This window comes from Sinohyriopsis cumingii, chromosome 4 (assembly GCF_028554795.1).
Source record: "Sinohyriopsis cumingii isolate HCF-2022 chromosome 4, ASM2855479v2, whole genome shotgun sequence".
NCBI classification, from domain to species: Eukaryota; Metazoa; Mollusca; class Bivalvia; order Unionida; family Unionidae; genus Sinohyriopsis; species Sinohyriopsis cumingii.
The window spans coordinates 40036408-40059293 of NC_142964.1; the positions used below are offsets into that span (position 1 = coordinate 40036408).

General features: G+C 37.0%; 2 protein-coding genes across 4 annotated transcripts in view; one reads left to right on the top strand and one right to left on the bottom strand.

Moving 5' to 3' along the window:
• Nucleotides 1-19743, bottom strand: part of LOC149801023 (uncharacterized) — a 119987-nt gene extending 100244 nt beyond the window's left edge. For both annotated transcript variants that reach the window (XM_089955049.1, XM_089955048.1), the window contains exon 1: nucleotides 19545-19743. In XM_089955049.1, coding sequence (XP_089811175.1) covers nucleotides 19545-19692 — 148 coding nt within the window. In that variant the 5' untranslated portion in view covers nucleotides 19693-19743. The remainder of the gene's footprint in view (nucleotides 1-19544) is intronic.
• Nucleotides 19744-19779: 36 nt separating this feature from the next.
• Nucleotides 19780-22886, top strand: part of LOC149801024 (ubiquitin-like modifier-activating enzyme 6) — a 136262-nt gene continuing 133155 nt past the window's right edge. For both annotated transcript variants that reach the window (XR_016420575.1, XM_089955051.1), the window contains exon 1: nucleotides 19780-19875. The gene's annotated coding sequence lies outside the window, so the exon portion shown is untranslated. The remainder of the gene's footprint in view (nucleotides 19876-22886) is intronic.

Below are 22886 nucleotides of genomic sequence, written 5' to 3' on the forward strand. Positions count from 1 at the left end.
GTTGTTGTTGCCCCAGGAACACAACAAGTTGCAAGTTTCCTGGAGGGGTCCATACGTCGTCACCAAGAAGGTCGGAGGTCAAACCTACCGGATACAGCTACCGACGAAAGAGAAATTGTACCATGCCAATTTGCTCAAGAGGTACCGGGAAAGGGAGACCGCCAGCGATTTTGTTGTCGCAGCGATAGTCACCGAGGATATCGAAGGCGATACGGAAGGTGCTAACACTGTCCCGAGCTGTCCATTAACGAGGGCCGAGACTCCGTCGGACGTGGAGTGTGACCCCATGTTAACTGAAGGGCAGCGGAACGAGATAGAGACCTTGCTGGCCGGATATTCCGACGTGCTAACAGAAAAACCTGGGAGGACGACGCTTGTCGAGTTCGGGTTAAAGATGGTGGACGACCGACCAGTTCAGCGTAAACCCTACCCCTTGCCCCACGCGAAACGACAAGTTGTAAGGGAAGAAATCGAGCAGATGATTGCTCTAGGAGTAATCGAACCTGCCGACTCTCCGTACAGCTCACCAGTAGTCTTAGTGCAGAAGAAGGACGGCACCCATCGGTTCTGCGTCGACTACCGGAAGCTGAATCAGGTGACAGAATTTCAAGTTGAAATGCTACCTGACCCCGAACATATCTTCGCTTCGGTCTCGAAAGCGAAATATTTTTCCAAACTGGATTTGTCCAAGGGGTATTGGCAAATTCCGGTAAGGAAAGAAGACCGACCGAAGCTTGCTTTTGCTACTCCCGACGGGACATACCAATGGTTGGTGATGCCGTTCGGGGTACAAAACGCGCCCAGCGTCTTTACCAGAATGATGCGGAAGTTGTTGGAGCCCTTGCGCGATAGGGGTGTCCACAACTTCATGGATGACCTCTTGTTAGCTACAGAGACCTGGGGTGAACACCTCGCTCTGTTAGCTGACGTTTTGGAGCGGCTACGTCAGGAGGGCTTGACAGCCCGCCCTTCCAAATGTCACCTTGGTTTCAGGACATTAGACTATTTAGGACATACCCTGAGCCAAGGCACGCTGTCTCCAGAGAAGTCGAAGGTGGAGCAGTTGAGAAACGCCGCACGCCCCACCACGAAAACGGAAGTGAGGTCATTCCTGGGACTGGCCGGATATTACCGGAGGTATGTCGCTAATTTCAGCGCGATTGCGGGCCCGTTGTCTGACCTAACCAAGAAACGGACCCCGAGTAAGTTCGTTTGGACAGATGCGTGTGAGCACGCATTCCAAACGCTAAAGGATAGACTTACATCCGACGCAGTTGTTCGTCTACCGGACTTGGATAAAGAATTCGTTCTGCGCACCGATGCATGCGACACGGGACTGGGAGCAGTACTGCTCCAGGAGCATGACAAGACGCTTTTTCCTGTCGCATACGGCAGCCGGAAGTTGTCTGCTGCCGAGAAGAATTACTCAGTATCGGAGAGGGAATGTCTTGGAATCGTGTTCGGCATATCACGGTTCGAGCGATACCTATATGGACGTAAGTTCATATTGGAGACCGACCACCAACCACTCGCCTATCTGGCGCAGGCAAAGTTGTCCAATGGTCGATTGATGCGATGGTCGCTGTTTTTACAGCAGTACCAGATGCAGATCAGATACGTGAAAGGATCTGAAAACGTAGGCGCAGATTTCATGAGTAGAAGCGCCGAAATGATATAGATCATTTGTTATATTTTCGTGTTCATACTCGGTTTAGCATTTAGTTCATTTTGCTGATTTTGTTCTTTATATCGTGTAACACTTTTGCTTTTTTAGTTTGAGTGAATAAAATCCTGATTTTATTCTCAAGCGTGGGGGGATGTGATGTTTTACCCCAACCCCTTGTATTATACATGTATTTATAAGTCTGTAAGTGGAGCCAGGTAAGCTTTGTTTTTCCAAGTGCCTAAGTTGGCTAATCCTCTTACGTAACCCAGTCTTTGTTTGAGCTCGTGAGTGGAAATCTGGCGGGAATCTTTGTACATGGGAACACGTGACGTAGACAACTTCAAAGAGCCGGAAGCCGACAATGGTAGGCTGGACAGTACATGGGGACACACAGACTGACATAAGACTTGTACAAGCCTGAAATTCGTCAGTTGGTGTTTAAGAGTCGCAGTGACACACACTCCGTTAGCCATTCGTAAAAATTGGCGGAATTTAGGAAATTCATGAAATAGCTTCGATCAGGAAGCTTTCGGGGGACGAAAGAATTTCAGAGAATTTCGGGGGACGAGAGAAGTTCAGAGAATTTCGGGTGACGGTGAGAGATACCGAGTGAATTTCGGGTGACCTCAAGGGATATCGTCAAGGGTTCCGGATACTAGAAGAGGAACCGGAAGTCAAGATAACGGCAAGGAACAAGGATTATAGAAGAGGAAGCGGAAGTGGAGATCACGAAAGGAGAGAAAGACAAGGGAACGAAGAGATTTAGATGAGTAGCACTCAAGAAGGGAAAAATCTCCTCACACTGTGAACTCAAATGATGATCAAAGGGATCATTGGGTGAAAGAGAGACATTGATTACTTTAAATTCTTTTAAATTTCATTTATTAAATTGTTATTGTTTAAATTTCATCTTTGTATTTCTTTTAATTTAACTGTCGGCATTGCTGACTGGGGGCTCGTAGCCATAATTATATTTAGTCAATAAATAATATAGTGTCCAGAATTAACCTTCTGAATAAGGACCAGGGGGAACTTCTCATAATTCGTTAAAGTCTATAAGAAGAACCCCACCCCTAGACAACCACTACACCCCCACATTCTGGGATACCTAAACTTACTCGGGACACTATTCAACTAAGATTGTGCTGATGTGTTGTCATTAAACGATACATACATACATACGTAAGTGGAATTGAAACATTACTGGAAATGGGCAACTTTTGCATGCAATATGTGAAATGCCAAAACTAAGCTTTATCTTTGTGTCAATCAGACTCTTGCAGTTTTTAATATATGCTAAAACAAAGCATATAATATCACATGACAGATTTGTTTGTTGGGCATATGCTTAATATGGATAGTGCAGCCCTATGGGGGAGCATTGACCAGTGAGTCAGAAACAAAATGTTCTGGTGCTCAGCACTTGCCCAGAATTTAGTACAATATATGATTCTCGTCCTCAATTGTAATTTCTGTAATTAATGTAACTCAATTCTTTTACATCTTTTTGTTAATTTTAAAAATCCTAACCTTGAAATTTTGTAAAACAACTTATATTTAAGCACAAAGTTTCCATTACATAATGCCAAAATTGGACTTATTTTGAATCTGGCCCCATGAAAATAAATTGCTTTGATTTCGCTGGGGCCAACAATGGCCATATAAAACTGGATATTTGAAATTAAACCTGTTTGTGTGGCTGTCAATCTGACATAAAAAAATCTTCCTGTTTGGGTTTGTACCAGATTAGGAGTGAACTGCATTGCTTCAAACACCATTCTTTTCAAAATTATATAAATTTATTGCCACAAATCATTGTAACTAGTTTCACAAGATGTGTTGTATAAATAAACCTGATGGATCAAGTATTTTTTAAATCCAAAATATATGACAGTCCAAAATAAACACATCTGGTAGAGGTTTCTGTGGAGAAACTGTAAATTAATTATTGAAATCAAGTCCTTCTTGTAAAATGAAGCAAGCCAAACTCACTTTTCCCATGTGACAAACCTTAATGCATTGTAACTTGTGAACTTGTCTGAACAGGACTTCTGAACCAAGACACCTATCAAGTATCACACTTCAATCTACACTTTTTCCCATGATAAAACCTGGGGACCAACACTGTAAATAAAATTACAAGTTTCTGGCAGGTTTATCATTGGACAATGATATCCTGAAGATTTAACCAAATTTTGCTATGTATCCAGACGGGCCTATTGTCCAGCATGGGAACGACAATGTTGTTGTTGTTGTTGTTGTTGTTGTGGGGTTTAACGCCATTTTTCAGCACGATAGGCTATACATGGCGGCCAGTATTAATGGTGGAGGAAGAACCCGGAAAACCCCGGAAAGAACCACCGACCCACGAGAAGCTACTGGCAAGCTTTCTCACATGCCCACATTGGCTGAATCTTAGACTCGAACCGCCGCAGACAGAGGTGAGATGGCAGTGATCCATAACGAAGAGCGCTTTAGACCACTCGGCCACTCGGGGCCCCGGGAACGACAATGGAGAAATAAGATAAAAATCTATTTTTTTTGGCAAATATGGCAAGTACCAAGAACATTTTGAGCACTTCTGGCAATATAGGGTTTAAGAGATCACCTCTGACATTTCAGCTGTCTAAAAATTCATCCTGTATTTCTCCACATAAAGATCTGTCTATAAGGCAACCGTCCTTTTGAACATCCATAAATCCATATTGTATAGCAAATTAGTATCTTCTTCATTGCAACCAAAGTCCTCTTTCATTAAAAAAAATTTAAAGGAGGTTTCCAGGGTCTGAAGCTCTGCTGAATTTATAGGAATTTAATGTAAGACAATCTGGTCCTCTAAACTGAGTGTTGAAACCATCTTTAATATCCTTTGGTGATAACATTATTTTCAAATAAGCTGCTATAGTGGACATAATGGATGTCAGATAGTCATCATTTTCATTTAGGACAATGTAGACCTCACTTTGGTAAAAACATGTCATAATACTGAGATTTCATCATTTTCATCTAGGACAAACCATACACCCCAACAACTCTTGTGACGTCAAACGACTCTCCATTTAAAAGTAGCAAGAACATGATCTTCAAGATGGTCACATAATGATTGTCAGATCAACATTTTAATTTAGCCTGAACAAAACCCGAGTCTTTTATTGAAAACCCCATGCCGGTAAGACCATTCATTTGTAATAAACTGTAGATGTTTTCAAGTTGTACACTTTGGCAGCCAAACCAAATTAGTATCATTTTCATTGAGAACTAACAAACCATTGCAAGTCTTTTGGTGAAAGCAACATGTCATTGACATTCCATTCAGAAGAAAAGTGATCAAAATTTATTTAAACTGGCTGATGTGGCAGCCATATGGAATGTTAGATCGGCAACATTTTCATTTTGGAATAACCTGTAAAGTAATAAATCTTTTTGTGAAAACCTCACATTGATACAACCATCCATTCAGGAGGAGCAGTGAATTTTTTTTCAAGATGGTCACTTTGTGGTAGCCATACTAAATATCTGATCAGCACCATGTTCATTTAAGGACAGGAAAACATAATTTCTTCAAAAGAAAACCCCATTGCAATATAACTGTCCGTTAAAGGTGTCACTGGGTACCTGTGCATCCACAATTACCTGGATAATAACATTAGCTATAGGGTACCTGTTTGATTCATGTAAACCCCGACCCAACAAACATCAAAACAAGGTTTCCAAGTTATATATGGCGAAGTCAGGAGCAAGTGAGACAATAACGAGTTCAGTTTGAGGCTTGTGACACTTGATATTTATCCATCGCAGACCTCTGTGCATATTTTTGATGTATTCAACCATTTGGCTATGTATGTCAGTTTCCTTATTTTATATTTAGAGTAACTGTACTTGACATGTTTCCAAGAAATCAGAAAAGTCTCTTGAGTTTGAAACCACATGTCACATGGTTCATTATAGGTTGATACGTTTTCTACAATTTTGACATCTTTACCTTCCATCCAGACAAGCTGTGATATGACAAGACATCTGCAGTGGCCCTCATACTGGAAATCAGACTGACACAATTTTCATTCAGAACAACTATACATCATAGGACTTTTAGTGAAAACCTAATAATGATAACACCATCCATTCAAGAAAAATGGTAAGAAGATTTCAATATGCCTACTGTTGATCATATCGGATGTCCCAGCAGCACCATTTTTATGGCAATCCTCCTTGTATTTTATGAGTGGCAATAGCAATTGTGTCAACAGATGGATGAACAGATGGATGTCAGATGACATTTAAGACCACTGAAGCTATGACTACATCTTTTCTTAGAAGACGTCTACAGAAGAAAAAAGTCCCTGATATAACGAAAAATTATTCAATATTAGTACTGCCAATTACAGCAGCTTAACACCGAATGATGAAAGATGCAGTGCACAACTATTCCTTAATGATATGAAAGATATCCCTTGGTCAATAACTGAAGTACTACAGAATGCTATCAAGAAAAGGGATAGATTTCATGAAGTTACAGAAACCAACAAATACAGGATAGATTATGGAGAAAAGAGTCAAGTGAACAATTCAAATGAATTCTCAATTTACAGAATAAAAAGGCAAACGACTAACAATTATTCATGACCGCTGACATACAATAATTCTGACAAGACAAAAGAAAACGTAAAAAAAAAAAACATCGGGGATTTTCTGGCTCTCCACTTTTACATCAAAGTACATGTCCAACAAATCAAGATATACAACATCACACTAAAAGTAAAACTTCACATTTAAGTGACACAAATTGTTGCAAATTTTCAGCACCTAAGGAGGCACTAAAGTTCATCTTAGTTTCCCTTACAATAGGAAATACTCTTTCATGGCCACTGTTACTAATCTCCAATTGAGAAAGGCAACAAGAAAACTCAATGCTTCAGCATTGGTAGCTTGCTTCAGCATAGTGGCTTCAAGTATTCCAGAGCTGACATCTGCTGGGTGCACTTCATTTTCCCAATCTATGTGCTTTTTGCAAGCTGTGTGCTTTTTCACATCGTTCTGCCACATGCCCCCCAGGGGATTGTATCGTTGCTTACAATGTATCTGTCATACATCTACTATATAATAATATTCATATACAATATAATAATATTATTAAATAATACATGTATGGCAGGTAAATTGTAAGCAACAATGAGCCTATGTAGCTATGCACAAGATATTTTGAAAAACGTATTTTCAAACTGTAACATTAATTTCTTTGGATTTATCATGGTCTCATTATTACATATTTATTTTTTTCCCCAACATAAACCATAAGATATTACGCCAGAGCTGTTAAAAAATTGAAATCCAAAAATAACTGTCCATCAAAGTTTTTGACTTTAGGAGATCAAGTTTTTTCCTCAATGGGAATTTGCAAAAAATGTATAAAAAAATAGAAACAATTTTTACAATACTTAAAATAAATGTTAAGGTATTAAATGAATTTATACGAGTAAATAAAAAGAAGACATTTAAAGCATGCATTAAAAAAAATTCTATGCATGGAGCAAATTGCCGCTGATTATGCATTAGGATTCACATCGCTTTGATTTAGTCCAAATTATTCGCACAATCCAGGTGAATCAAAAATGCAAAATGCACATTACTATGCATTGTTTCAATTTCACCAATATATGTTCCTAAACACTGAGCAGCAAATTAAAAACGGACTATCCAAGACGGCAAAGGGTTAAGTCGTATTTATAACACGGACAGACTCTCAGCCGATGCATTCTTCTTACCCAGTATACGGCTAACTTGGGGCGTGATATCATACGAGGCTGTCCAGTGGAAGAGTTTCCAGACCTCTACACAAAGAGGATGTGTCTTCATGACACTGGAGATACGCTATGACAGACATATTGCTGGAGAAGACCATGACATATCAACTTCTCATTGTTGATTTACTCTTGCAAGAAGGAAGAACAGAACAAGGTGCTTATGGAGATGACGAAACGGAACTAGATCTGTAGCAGCATTCAAGGTCTCACTGGATAGTTCCCTATTTCGACACCTCCCTAATTTTTTAGGTTCTAGGTATGAACCTAATTATCATAAGCCTATCATTTATAAATTCACACAGAAGCTAAATCTATAATGTGGTTTAGATTTACTTTGAGTTAGCCTTGAAAATGGGTTGGCTTGTTTGGTGACTGACTGTCAGTTAGACTAGCACTGGAGATCAAATGCATAACTTGGGCTGCAAATGAACAGCCTACTTGGCTTATGCATTTACCTGTCTGCTACAGAGGTAAATATCTAAAAATCAAGATGGTTGAGGGGTGATGAAAAGTATGCTAATTTGTTATAGTACTAGTGAACTTTATCCATGCATAAGGCACATACTGATTCTTTTAGCTGCCTTGTCACAGGAAAATACTCAAAATAGATCTTTGCTGTCAAAAATGGATGTAAAAAGAGGGGTTGGTAGCAGTATTGGTTCAGTATAAAAGTACAAGGAATTAACCTGATTGCCGCCGTCAAAATATCACATGCATGCTTTCTACAAAAATCATTAGCTTGTTTTTATTTGTATCTTCAGTTTAAAATTATTTTCATTTTTCTGCAGCAGGTCATTGTTGGATGAAAATTCACCAGATAAACTATCCAATTAGACCTCAAAGTTTCCAATAGGGATAATGAAAGGCATGACTGCTGTGGTATCTTGCCTGAAGTGTTAAGATTCATTCTATTCACACCCAGGGGATCTGGACTAAGTTCTTGTACATGAGGAAATCCATCCCCAAGTAAAGCAAGTCTAGATATGTTGTGATCTCTTGCTTCTTGAGGTTGGGTAAAAGACCCAAACAAGTTACTGTAGATCAGGAATGGTACAGAACCTGGTTGGGGAATTGTACCTGAACACAGTAGATCAACCATTCAGTTCCCAGTAATTGGAGCAACTTTTACTACTATTCCTATAACTCCTGTGTAGACACTGGGTGTGTTAGTAATTCTGAATGACAAAACCCAGAATTGGAAAACTTCTTGGTCCAAACAAAACCAGATGTACTATGATGTTGAGGAATTTTGAGATGTGCTTTGTGGAGGAATTTAGGGATGTGCAAGTAAGCATCCTAAAGGTCAATGGAGAGACTGCCTAATCTGATGGATGCATTGCTTCCTGAGTGGACTGCCTCTTTCCATCTTTACTCTCTGTCCTAGGGAAAAAGAGAGGATGCTCCTCCTTCCTCACACGAGGGTGCAGATCACTATATGTAAAAATGTACTGTGGCCCAAGTCTATGCTACTACGAGAATATTAAGAACACCATTTTTTTTTGAAGTGTTGTGTTAAAGGTTTGGTAATATTGTTAATAATAACGGTAATAATACGAATACAATCCGATTCCTAGAAAGAGCATGTGTTCCATAATTAAAGATTAAACAAAACGGGTAAAGATGGTGTCTTACCAGCTTTTCTGAGATAAAAATAACACAAGTCACATTAAAAAAAACGCGAGGCATGATGATTCATTGCTGTAATTTAACAAACAGAATCAAAACAAGTTTGCAGACCAAATTTGGCAAAGATCGGGATATTTAACTAAATACCTACTCAAGCTAGATATTAATTCTCAACAATAATAGTTATGACAACACCCCTCTGGGTAACAATCAGAATGCAAGGTTGTACTAAACATAATTAGAAAAACTGCAAACAACACTTGAGAGAGCTCAATTCAAAGAGAAAAGAATCGGATCCAGAGTAATTACACACAAGAAATATGCAATAAAGAAAAAGCTCAAATTGTAAAATTGTAAAGTTAAGAAACAAAGCAAAAGCAATTTATCTTCGATGTAAATTAAACAGCAGTAATATCTGACTGGAAAAATCATTTGGTTGGTGCATTTTCCAACTAAAAAAATCCAGCTACACGACAGCAACCAGTAACCATGGGATCAATGTAGATGCAAAGTTTCGTGGCAATTCTTCAAAAAAATTTCCAAGGAGTTGTGAGGAAAAAAAAAAAAAAAAAAAACCCCTGTGCTAATGGACAACAGACCATTCCACAAGCTCTTCTGGTTTATGACCAGTAAAGCTAAACATACTGATCGAAGAGTGAGTATGTACAAGCTGGAAAAATTGCCAATACCTTTCAAGACAAATGATGCAAACATAATTTGCCAACGTCTGAAAGTTACATAATTTTACAACTGAATAATATTACATTTATATATCAGGCCTTTGGTGGCTGAGGGATCCAAGGTGTGCACATTTACAGATCACTTGGACAGCTCACCTCAGTCTGCACAAGCTCAAGCCTCAACACAACTTATGCCAGTACATGATATAACTTTACAAGTACATTCCCATAGGCCTGTGGTTCTTCCTACACTAAATAAACTGTTATGTTTAACATGTACCGATAAATGGGGTAAAACCACACTTAACACCAAACCTAAACTTCAATAATGTGACCACATTGTTCAATTTAGTATTTATGCGGTTTTAGTGAAAATAAAATTTATTTGTATTACAAAAAGTGTGCACCCATAAAACTGTACTGAATTAGTGGTTTACACATTTTAAAATAAATATATACCTTGATACATACAGTAAATGCCTCACACTATGTGCGAGTGAATCAAGTCTGCATAAAATTAAACCCAAAAAGAGTTCATTAAGTGCATGTAATTGTGTGGGAAAACCACTTAAAGGCAAGGAAACATAAGTCACCTGCCTATGGATTAATTTATATGACAAAAAAAATTATGTAATGCATACCACTTTTAGCTGATACAGACCTTCATAACAAAAATAATGTCAACAATTGAAACTGTGGTAATAATGATTAATGCCAAACAATGTATGCAACCAAAAAGAGACCACTGGTGCACAATTTTCATTGAATTTGACAATAAAGAATTGACGCACATGGTAACAATACTATTAACTGCATGTAAGAAAAAAAGACCAATTTTCAGACTGCACTTCACGACTACATGATAGGCATTGTGGATTTATAATAAAATAACTGGAAGTGTAATAATGGCTGAAATAATTGTAGATATTATTAAGTACAGAGGAATATATGATGCAAATTTAGAGTTTAAATGTCTCAGACATTAGTTGTGAATACTAAGAGCTACATTATTCTGATCCACTACTGGAAATGGCAATTTTCGTTGCTATCAGGGGTCATCTTAGGTGCATCTTCTCTTCCTTGGTGCCACTTTTATGAACATATGTTATCTTCAGTGGAATTGGCAGACAATTTTCTCTCGTAACAGACCACGCATGGTATGCATATTAATAACATTTAAATTTTTCTGCCATAAATGGATACTGCTTCCATTTCTGGACAGTACAGTTGGGGAAGGCACTTGACTTCAATTGACTCAGCACTTACCAACCTGTATGTGCACTGCTGTACAGTAAAGCATGAGGTATATGTACTGATGTACAGTAAAGCATGAGGTGTGTGTACTGCTGTACAGTAAAGCATGAAAACAAACCAAACAGACAATTGCTCATATCAACTTTACAAGAAAATTGCTTGTCATGGAAGGTTCTATGCGGACTGGTTTTGCATCTGATGTAGAATCATTCAAATTCATCTACTGGGTTATTATGGAACTTGGTTTCTTCAGACAGCTCTTCACTTTAAATGATTAAAAGAGATGTATGTTCCTTGCTAATGCTCATGATATATAAGCATCAAAGACAATTTAGCTCAAGATACTATTTTGTTTATTCAAAATAACAAATATGGCAACTTAAAATGCTTAAGTTTGCTGTATTCAACAGATCCTAACATTGATTACAACTGCCATTATAACGTGTCAAGTCTGTAATGCCTACAAGTCACAAAACATCTGAAGAAACCAAGATCCATACCCAGTGTTTTATCTACAAATGACTTCATGTAAGTCTTTTTACTCATCAAGGAAAAAACAGCAGCAGCAAGTTAAAATCCAAATCTATGAATCCTATTCAAGCCGATTGTCAGTCTTAAGTAGTTTTTTTTATATAAAAAAAATTATATTGTTTAAATACAACAAAAATATTAGTTACATAATTTGACTGAAACCAGTAAGGCAATTCCCTGCCAGAAGCATCTGAACATTCTATATTTGTTAAAAATCTTGTTGATGCTTTCATGTCATGAGATATAATCTAAGCATATATGACAAGACATTTATTGTTGGATATGTCAGTGCTTTCATTTGCCATTGCTGTCACAAATGACAAATTTTGCTTGTCACATAAGGCTATCCTCATCAACATTTGACAGGCTCTCCAGTACCTCTGAAAAGGTAGTAGCAGAGTTATACTGAACGGTGAAATTCTTCAAAATGCCAATGGCATCAATTTCTTCAGCTGTTTAATTGAGTATTAAATTAGGAAGAGATTTGTATTTAAAAAAAAGGGATATCTTCTACATTCAGCCAATGTACACTCTTAAGTAGCACTTTCACTGCTATGTCTAGTTTGTAAAACTGCCTGAAAATCTGCCTGGTGTTGTGGACATTCAGTCAGCAGTTTGTGTACTGGTAACCCAGCATGCCTTGCCGGTGTACTGTTCTGAAAGTTATTATTTTTTGCACATATGGTGATGGATTTTTTTAAGCATCTGTACATATATGGCAAAACAAAGACTTCTTCACTGTCACATTCTTCACTCGACTCAACTTTTTTCTGGGAATGTAGCCAAATGTATGTATTCAACTACTGCTGCACAAAATTACATTTTATCTTACGAGTAACCGGTACCTCATCTTTAGATGATGAAGGCTTCACTGGTTTGATAATATTATCAATGGTCGGTTGTAAAAACACTGTCCAGATGATAATTTTGTTTCAGATCTATTTTAGTTTGTTTGCCTTGGATGCCACTTTCAGTCTAACGCTGACAGTATCTTGGAACAGCGTAAGGCATTCGATTGAACGAATGAAAATTGTTTCTTCACTGCATGACAATGAGGCACATAAAATAGTTTCTCGTGAGTATCACTTTTAAATCACGTGTTTATTTTCCACCTCTTTCTTGTGTGTGGTGATTATATGGTTCTAATATCCTGTTGCTACAAATGATGTAACAGTTACAGGTCAGCTCCATTCTCCACACCTGCTTGTAGCCCTATGCATTATGATAACATCAGCACAACAAACTGATTTGTGCGGGTTTTCCGTTTGGAAGAGTTGTAATCTTGCCAAAAAAGTAGTAGGAGCAAACCTCTATTTTGTGTTAATCATCAAAACATAACACCGGGGTGCATCAATTTACGTACCGGCAATGATTTTTAGACCAGTTTGATCAACAAAAAATAAAAACAACATTGGGGTGTATCAAATTTGCACACCATCGATCAAATCCGAAAAGCCTGTGTAGTTGATACATGGGTAGATAAAACACTGCATACCTGCACAATTTAGTATGAAACCAAATAATAATGATATATGGCGGCCAGTATTAATGGTGGAGGAAGAACCCGGGAAATCCCCGGAAAGAACCACCAACCCACGAGAAGCTACTGGCAAGCTTTCTCACATACCCACATTGGCTGAATCCGAGACTCGAACCCACGCAGATAGAGGTGAGATGGCATTGATCCGTAACGGAGAGTGCTTTAGACCACTCAGCCACTCGGGGCCCCCCAATTCTTCTTGAAATCAGAGGCAGAATATACATTAAAATAAAAAGAACACGAAACAATAATACATACATTATGAAACTTGCAAGTCTGCCTTAATGAAAACATAATAGCCAAATGTCCTGCTTACAGACACTGATTCAAGCACTCCATCTGATGTCTGCAAATGTAATTCAATCAGTCTGATTCCTTTAGCCCATAAATGGACCTTTCTAATTGCAAATAACAATTAGAAACCATCTGCTCCAATAAATTATGGGTCCTCATAATGAGAAGAGTATAAAAATAAATGTAAAGACTAATTATTCCACTGTGCATGATATCTCCACTGAATGTCTGCAAATCATCCACGTTTGCTTCATCTTTCCCAATTTACGGTGAAAATCTCTTGCCAGTTTTTAAACATGAAGTCTTACCAGCACAACGGGGGGAGGGGAACGGGACGAATTTAGGAGGGATTTCAAGAAGAAACAAAAGTACAGTAGGGCTTGACAATATAATGCATACATTTTCTATATTTTATGAAATATTTTTCATATCAAGAAAATTGATCGACGGATTTAAACAAATAAATAAGTGCAAATATAAGCAAATAAATTCAAGCAATCATTATACTGGTATCAATGAATTACAGGAGACTGATGCAAATACCTTGTGCTTTAAAGCTTTGCTTGCTTCTACCGCCAGAATTATGTCTGTTCACTTTCCAGACATCCAGTCTCAAATGTTTCATGAGAAAATTTCTTCTAAATTCAATCTCGGAGTCTCCTATATTTTTTCCTCTTGCAGGAATCATGGGGCATATTAAAACCAAGAAATTTCATGTGGGAAATAATGCACCTTATTTAGTGTAACCAATCAGGAATAAATGTATCTACCGCCTTCTATATGTAGGCACCAAAACTGTAAGCAGCATGACTTCTAGATTTCCAAATAACTGATTCTGGACCATTTCAACATGTCTGATACAAAGATAGAAGTTAACCTTTTTCCTTCCAGTCTGTCTGACGGTTAAATAAACAAAGTCTTAATTAAGAATAACTTCCACTCAAAATCATTGCAGTATAGCGATTTAACATGATCCTGTCCCCATAAATCTAATTAATTGATCTCTTGACCAAATTAATGTACTCTTTATAGACAGACAGAAATTTGCACCCTTACAGGGTCTGAAACGTTTCACAAAAAATTTACATCTGTCAATAGCTGGAAACATATCTTGCTCTGATTTACAGAAAAATAATACCACATTACATCCAATATGTTATTTTGAAGAAGAAAAAACCCAATTATCTTGAGATAAAAATAATAATTGTTAACTGTTTAAAAACTATAACCAATAGTGGGATGATTAAGCTTACACCATGTGAAAGACATTGTGTTGACATAAATACACTGAAGCCTACAACTTGTTAACCAAGGAAACTCCGAGTGGGATGCCAACACCCACGTAACTTGTGTATCATAGAAGGCCAGTAAACATAAATTGATCAACAAAATGAGAAAATATGCACATCAAGTAAGCAGGCAAAGACATTTGAGAAACTATGCCAAACATGCAGAATGCATGGACGCTGCTTTGCAATTCTGCTCCAAAATGCAATTGAGCACAAATCCAAACGTGCAGGGACCATGAACTTGTCCACATTCAACCAGGGAACATGAGATGCAGTTAATCTGACCATAAAATCCATCATTTGTTCCATGCAAAAAAATAGTGTGGGGTGGGGTAACCCTATGAGGGTACACTCGGCTGATTTAACCAAGCACATTACTGTGAACTGGATACAGACTTAACAGTTAAGTAATACATGTATATAGTTACAGTGTAGAGAAACCAAGAGAAAGCAGAGCAAGACAGCCTAGTATGACTCAGAAACCCTTTTCATTATTTCAGTGTGTACAAGTCTGAGCTGGAACAACAGGCACATACATGTAACTCAACTTGAACCATGCACTATGACAGTACATGCACATTCTCTGTTTTATGTATGTACACTGTATACCCTTTGCACCTGTTGTTTTGTTTGATTTGGTGTTATATGGCACTGCAAGACAAGTAGGTTATTTTGAGTAAAGTGCCTTGCTCAAGGACACACCATGGCAGTTGTCCCAGAGTGATCCAATCCTATTATTTAAATAGCACCCATTTCTTTGTAGTCTGTCACACTAGCCATGAAGCCTCTGTGGCTCCTTACACATGAAATAGTGCAACAGTGCAGGTTTTACAAATCTTCAAGCCTTGTCAATATTTGTTTTTGAAAGCACATACTCGTCTCCATTAGTAATGTGTAATTTTATACTTCCACTTCATTGATCACTTTTTCAAGAATAAAAGGAACACTAGTGCTGAAACATTTCCAAACAGTGAACTGAGTAACACTGAGGGCTTATTTACACTGCATATTGCTTGAAAACCACAATAATCATTCATTCATGCTTAATTCTATTCACAAATGAGCTGACCAACAGGTGTATCCAGGATTAAGTGCAAGTGATTGATTACATTGAAATATTGCTAATAAATGAATGTAAGTTGACTTTGTTTTTTTTATTTATGATTGTATAATACAATGATCTCAATAAAACTGCTAAGGAGAGTCACAAGAGTGCATGATCTCATATGTGATGCAACCTTACATTGGGGGTACATAATGTGCAAAAAATTACACACCAGACTGCATTATATTGAGATGCTTTTTAATAAGGATATATATATGAAATACCCAACCGTCCTTCTGGATACAAGTAACAATGACCTAATGAAGAAACAAGGGTAGGACAAAAATGATCACAACACGAACTTAATGCTTCACTATTTAGCACAATCTCAGTCTAGCACACCCTATAAAAGTCCGAATAACCACAGCAACAAGTTGATTGTGATAGTGGACAAATGGATCTTCCTAATAAAGAATACAAAGATACAGTAACTGCAGTCTTATCTCAAGGTACACTATTAGAATCAATTTACATTCTTATTTCAAGGCCCAATTGATGCAATCTCATGATTTCCTTATTTTTAGAAGAGACAGAAGCAACAAAACCCGACCTCAGTTTGTGGTTATAAGCTAGCTTTACCAAGGCTGAATACAAAATGACCAATTAAGACCAAAATATTGTTTCTCCTTATGAAATCTAATTTGCAGTTCTGATCTGCAATGATGCAGAATAAATGGAACAGCTGTCCTGCAATAGTAAAAAGTTAAATTTATAACCACATCACATTATCCCACAAAGGCCATTCACTGCAGATTCATGCTTTAAGAATGATCAGCCAACTGTATATGCACAACTCCATTTCTGCATTGATGTTCATCCCATAAAAAATGCTCAAATTTCCAAAAATAAAGTAACAGTAAGCACAGTAAATATCCATAAAATTTACCAACCAGATGCAATAATTTTTTGTTAGCAAAAGCAAAAAATATGCATTCTTGTTAACACATAAAATAATTAAAATTAAACAAGTTCACACATGCTCTCAATTCACAGGCCTCGAGTTTCATTTTGAAAATCACACACCATAATGCAATATAAAACAATGTAATCTTCACCTGTACAGGACTGTTGACAACCATGAATGATATGACATGTAACATGATTAGATTAATAAATATGACCTCTTGATCTACACACAACATGTATATAGGCCAACTCCAATGAGCAATACATGCATATCTTTTTGATCTGGAAGTCTTTTGATAAGTTTTTCTACTTAAATGCAGTTCTCTAGTATTACATGTCCTTCTAAACAGCTATAATCAAAACATGTACAACTGACATATACAATTTGTGCACATATTAGTGGTGAATTTTGATGGAACTTCGATGAGAGGGAACATTCCTGCAAGATATAGGGCAAAGGCCAATTTAGAATAAAACATGGTGTGCATTCATGAATAAGTATGCTTGCTTAATCTCCTATATTGACCGACATAGCATAAAGAAAAACCAGACATAAGAATTGCCAAAACAATTTTTGAGAGTACCAAGATGCAACAGTATGCTTAAATAAGAGTCAATATCTGTTCAATTGTGGTAACTGACTGCTTTGGGCACTATAACATATATTTTCTAACAAGCCCAACAGCAAATTGCCCCAACCCAAATCTACCATCATTTATTATGCTGGCAGATCTGGGTCTGAGCAGTTTGTTTAGTAATCAGATGAAGAAACACAGACCCTGATCCACAGGTGCATTGTTCTACACCAGATCAGGACCTTTATTTCAAAGTTCGACTCTACTTATAAGAAAGTATAGATGGTACTATCCAAAATCTGAGGCACAGCCAGTACAAACCAAATATAATACACTGTGCTCTACAATACCTAAGGCAAATGGAATGTTCTTGACCTAACTAATACTATACAGGTATGCTTGAAAGCTCACAGTTCATTCATAAACAGGAAAGCAGAGGTTTTATCTTAAAGTAGTGTACCTGCAATGGCTAGCTAGCATACATTCACAAAATCATCATAATACAAACAAATATGGATCATACAAATGTCATCTACATGAAAAATATGCAAGTAACAAAAAGTTACTTTGTAGAGTCACAGGTACATTTGGATTTTTAAATCCACGAAAAGGAGTACCCAATAAATTAATAGTGTGTTTAAAACAGACAGCCATTTCAATACGTGTTCATAAAAAAACATGCGGCTTATTAAAAAATGGATGCAAATACCCATGCAGCAGCATCATAGACAAATTAATAAATTTTCATTTTCCATCATCATACATATAGTTTGAATCGGTTATTGAGACTACAGCATGAATTTCTACAATTTCCTTGCTGTACACTGCCTTGGAAATGTTTTTACACAAATTTTTTTTCTTTATAGTGCATTTCAATAATCAATATTCTTTGGCAATGACTGTACTCAATTCAGTAAGCTTTGATTGCACTCCATTCTGTCAAGCAGCCACAATAAACTTTTATCTTTAATTTATTGGTCCATTTTTATGCTCTTTACGGGTGTTACAGATCGAAGTTTCTTGCACCAAATGTAAAATGTATAGCTAACCGGTGCCGTCTAAACTGATCAACTAGTTCTGATAACTGTAATAGTTTTATTCTGCAATTGCATCTGACTCTAATTATGAGGCTATGACAATCTGTTGCACAAAATAAATTGGTTGTTTGGCTGACTGAACTCTGCAGACAAATCAAGAAGATCAAGGGATGTAAGTTATGCTGTGGAAACCTTTAAAATGTATTACTCCTTATCAGGACCATTACTGAAAAATGATTTAATGAAATTATGAATACTTAAACTGAATGCACCCCAGTTTCTACACGCAAGACTTTGGTGCGGATATTTGTTTCTAGATGCCCAAAACATAAATATCATTACCAAGGTCTTACATGTAGGATTAAATGCACCCTGTATGTTTGATCATGAAGCTTTTAGTTGACGGTTTTAAGTATGTAGTAATCTGTAACTGAAAGCTGTCTTTCATCACCAACATTTTTATGTTTTTATGTTTTCATTTCAATCCTAATATACAAAACTCTGTTTTCTTACAAAGTGTACGAAAAGTAAATAATTTACATAAAAGGCACATTGGCTAACCATGAAATTAAGACAAATTATATGCAATTATCTAATTAGAGTGCACAAATGGCTGTGTCCATTCCCCGACTCCCATGGTAGTGCAATTAAGACAAAAAAATTAGTCCCTGCTCCCAATAAGAAATGGGACCCATATGTAAATGTGCCAAGTTTTGATTTTAGCTGCAACACGTGCTTTCTGCAGGCAACTGCAGTGAATAAATTATGCTAATCTAAACACACACCGGCTGCTGTATGAGTAATCAGTCTGTGAAGTCACTGCGATCGATTTTAGTATGTCTGACAATGCCATGATAAGGAAATAATACTCAGCAATAGTCATGTTGAAGTCATAAATCCCTAAAGTTTAAAACTTGTTTTTAAAATAACTGTACAAGAATTTGTCAAAGTGCAGCTTTAAAACAAGGGAGATAAAAACTGACGTAAAATTTAAAGGTGTCGAATTCCTCGGGTGGTAAAATTTAAATTGTGCCGAGTGACAAAATATTTAACAATGAATTTGCTTCATGGATAAAAACGTATACGCCTCGAACTACAAGAAAAGCGTGACAGCTCCTCGAATCCCTATATCAAAGTAAATAATTCCTGGAATCCGTATCGCGAGCTGGCTCAAGCCGGTAAGGCGCTTTTAAAAATTCAAAGGCCATGCCCGACGTCCCGTGTCAAAACTATCCCTTACCTTTAGTGACCTCTGCCAGTATCAAACTTTTGTTTCCTTCCTCAAGCGGTTCTCCAATGACCAACAGAAGCGCTGCTTCAGCTTTCGCCGGTGAAGAGAATTCCATTTCTTCGCCAGTTACAGCGTTAGAGTCCATCATGCTATTCATCCAGAATACAATTAAACTATGGCTATCGCACGATCTGCAAGAAAGGCTCAGCTTGGCCGAGTACTGTAGTGTCGAGAAAAGTGATTGGCTGATTTGTAGACGGGCACCTGTCTGGCCAATGAACGCTTGTGATAAATAAGTAGCCTTCATTTCCGGTACCGGCATCTGTCAGAGTACATTCCAGTAGGTGTCATATATTTTTACTGTGAAAGAATATGTAATGTTTTACCAATTGGCAAGAATTGCTTCAGTAATACAACACAAACATTAATCAGAACATTTGGATTTTGTTGCAACTATCTCATTTCAGTTACAAATTACAAAATGAAAAACGAAATTATAATTTCGAGCATGACTCACCGTGTTCTGCCTATTTTCACATTTCAGTTCTATATTTTTTTAGTGATACGATTGCCAATTCTTAGTTTTAAATACTACGCTCCTAAATTGTAAGTCGATAATCATCGCAAACATTGTTAAACAGTTTATTTTTAATAAAAGAAATTGTTACAAAACAAGTTGATAATGATGAAATATTAGTTTTAAAATGTAACCAAACCTTGGGGGAAATTGTCGGTCATGAAACTCGCGTCTTAGCAGAGACTTAAACACATCACCCATTAAATTACACAACCTGGTGTGTTTTTAACTGTTAATTTTGATTAAACAGGACAACATTAATGCATTAAAATCAAATTTAAGGACTTTCTGCACGTTGCAGGGGATTCCAAAAGACGGTTTCCTAAATGTTTGTGAAATGAGTGGAAATAAGTTTTTTCTTTTCTTGGATGCTTGGCACTAGTTGCCTCATAGAACTAGTTACTGCATGACCATTACTGATTCTTAATCCAGTGCTTTTACGTTTGTTGTCAATTAGCTGAAACAGATTAACATGCAAGATACATTTTATAATGGCAACTAACAAAATTACTGCATTGTACAGTGAACAGTAGTTGACAGAAACTGGAAGGTCCATATAGTAGTCAGATATCACATATTCCTTTTTGATCTGCAAAAGAGATTCCCAGTGACTTTTAATAGTACAGTCAATTGATAAATCAGCCCCTCATCCATAATGATGATAATCTACTGAAAATGTTGACTGCACACCTCGGTGTACATTTTATACACTTAATGGTATTTCTTGCTGCTGTCGGTTCATTTGGTGTCATGTACATTATTTTTCTGGAGCAAATCCTATGTTTGGTGACTTTTAAATCCATGTTGAGTAGCACAACCCTCTGTCCTGTGGTCACTTTGAATTTCATGCTAGATATGGTTGTTACCAATTACTAGTATGTATCTAAAGTGTATGCAGGATTGTTCTGGAAAGATTTGGATGCAAAAAAATTGCACATTTCAAGTCCACTCCGGTGGCCTAGTGGTTAGAACATCCACCTCAGATGCGGTAGGTTGTGGGTTCGATCCCCGACCGAGTCAAACCAAAGACTTACAAAAATGGTACTAACAGCTGCCTTGCTTGGCGCTCGACATTAACAGGTTAGTGTTAGGACTGGTTGGCTTGGTGTCAGAATAATGTGACTGGGTGGGACATCATGCTACATGTCTGCAGCATGATGCCCCAGTGCTAGACATCACTATAAACTGCCACAATGCAGACATCATAGCGATATGACTGAAAAATTGTTAAAGCTATGTTAAAAATCCAAATCACATCACATGCACATTTCAATGAACAGATGACATCAGATCCACATATTGTTCATTAGTATCAACACAGAATTGGGGGCAGGTGATTTATTAGACTAGGTCAAGGTCACAGCAGAGTTAAATTTGACAATATCTACAAAACTGGCTTTGGTTTCCTGGGACAGGTTGAAAGTTTACTACTCAGATATTTCTACCTAAATGAAGATTTAATGTTTTGCTGATATCAGTACCATAAGAAAGTCAACTTTTCCAGCCCAGTTCGATATATTGTTGGTTAATATTATGTTTTCATTATGTATTGAAATTATATCTTTTTGAATCTTTATCTACTCAAAAGTTAACCTTGACTTTCAGTTTTGAAGTATCAAAATGAATTCATGAACTTGGGTTGAAATGAGTGGCAATACATTCTTCTATGCAAATTCAAAAATTTATATTTTACTTATCATTTATCCAGATGTTTTGCTTAAGTGCACATTTAAATTGCACCACTGCATTTTCACATCTTTTTCTTATAAAAAGATACCCTTATTTCTTAAATTATTAAAACGTAGGAGTAGAATGGTTTAAAAAATATATATTATGAATGAGCTTCGCTTACTCCTTCAGCAAAGGGATCTTATGATCTTGGAGTTCATTAGGAACCTCATTTGCATAACAAATAAGAAACTAGTTACATTTAGTAGGCTCGGTGTGCTGTATTGATTTTATAGGTCAAATCTAAGCTTAACACCAGATCTTGGACACCGCTAATGATCATTTATTTAAACTGCTAGCATAAGCCAGACATTAATGTGTACTGTTTAATATATTTCAGTTGTAATTGTTAGTGAGATTGATACATGTAGAATGTCACTAGTCTTTTTATTGCTACTGCTTTGGAAAGTTTCACTGGAAGAAATGTTATGGAATCAGTTTGTCTTAAATACAAATGGTATCCAGTATTGCTACCACAGTACCCATCTACAAAATTTTGTCACTTCTCCTTGAAGGTGGAAAGTCGTATCAACATTGGTTTATCACTGAAAGACTATCTAATGATGTCTAGTTGGTAGTAAATGAAAATGATGCCAGTCTGACATCTAGTGAGTAGTATCAAACTACAGGTTTTGACCCACTGGCCCTTTTTGTGACCCTTCCACTCATTCTCAACTCGACCCACATGACATTTTTAGCCTATAAGTGACCGCTGCATGTTGATTACATGTAATTTTGATAAAACACGTACGAGATATCACATGATCAAGTCATTTGTTAACATTGCCATTTGATCCGACAAATGTTTAGTTCCAGTTATAATAAATAGGTATGACCCAGACTAGTGCACCTTTAAGATATGACTTTTAGGTTTATCATAGCCATTATCTCTAAAATCTAAAATTAGTTGACCATTTGCTAAGATACAGGTGTATGTTTTTTGCCATCCTTCTTTGGTTAATATTCCCACAATTAAGATCCATGAAATTACTATATACGGTGGTGCAAGCACACACATTTCTTCATGCATGTTTTGTCTTGTTGCC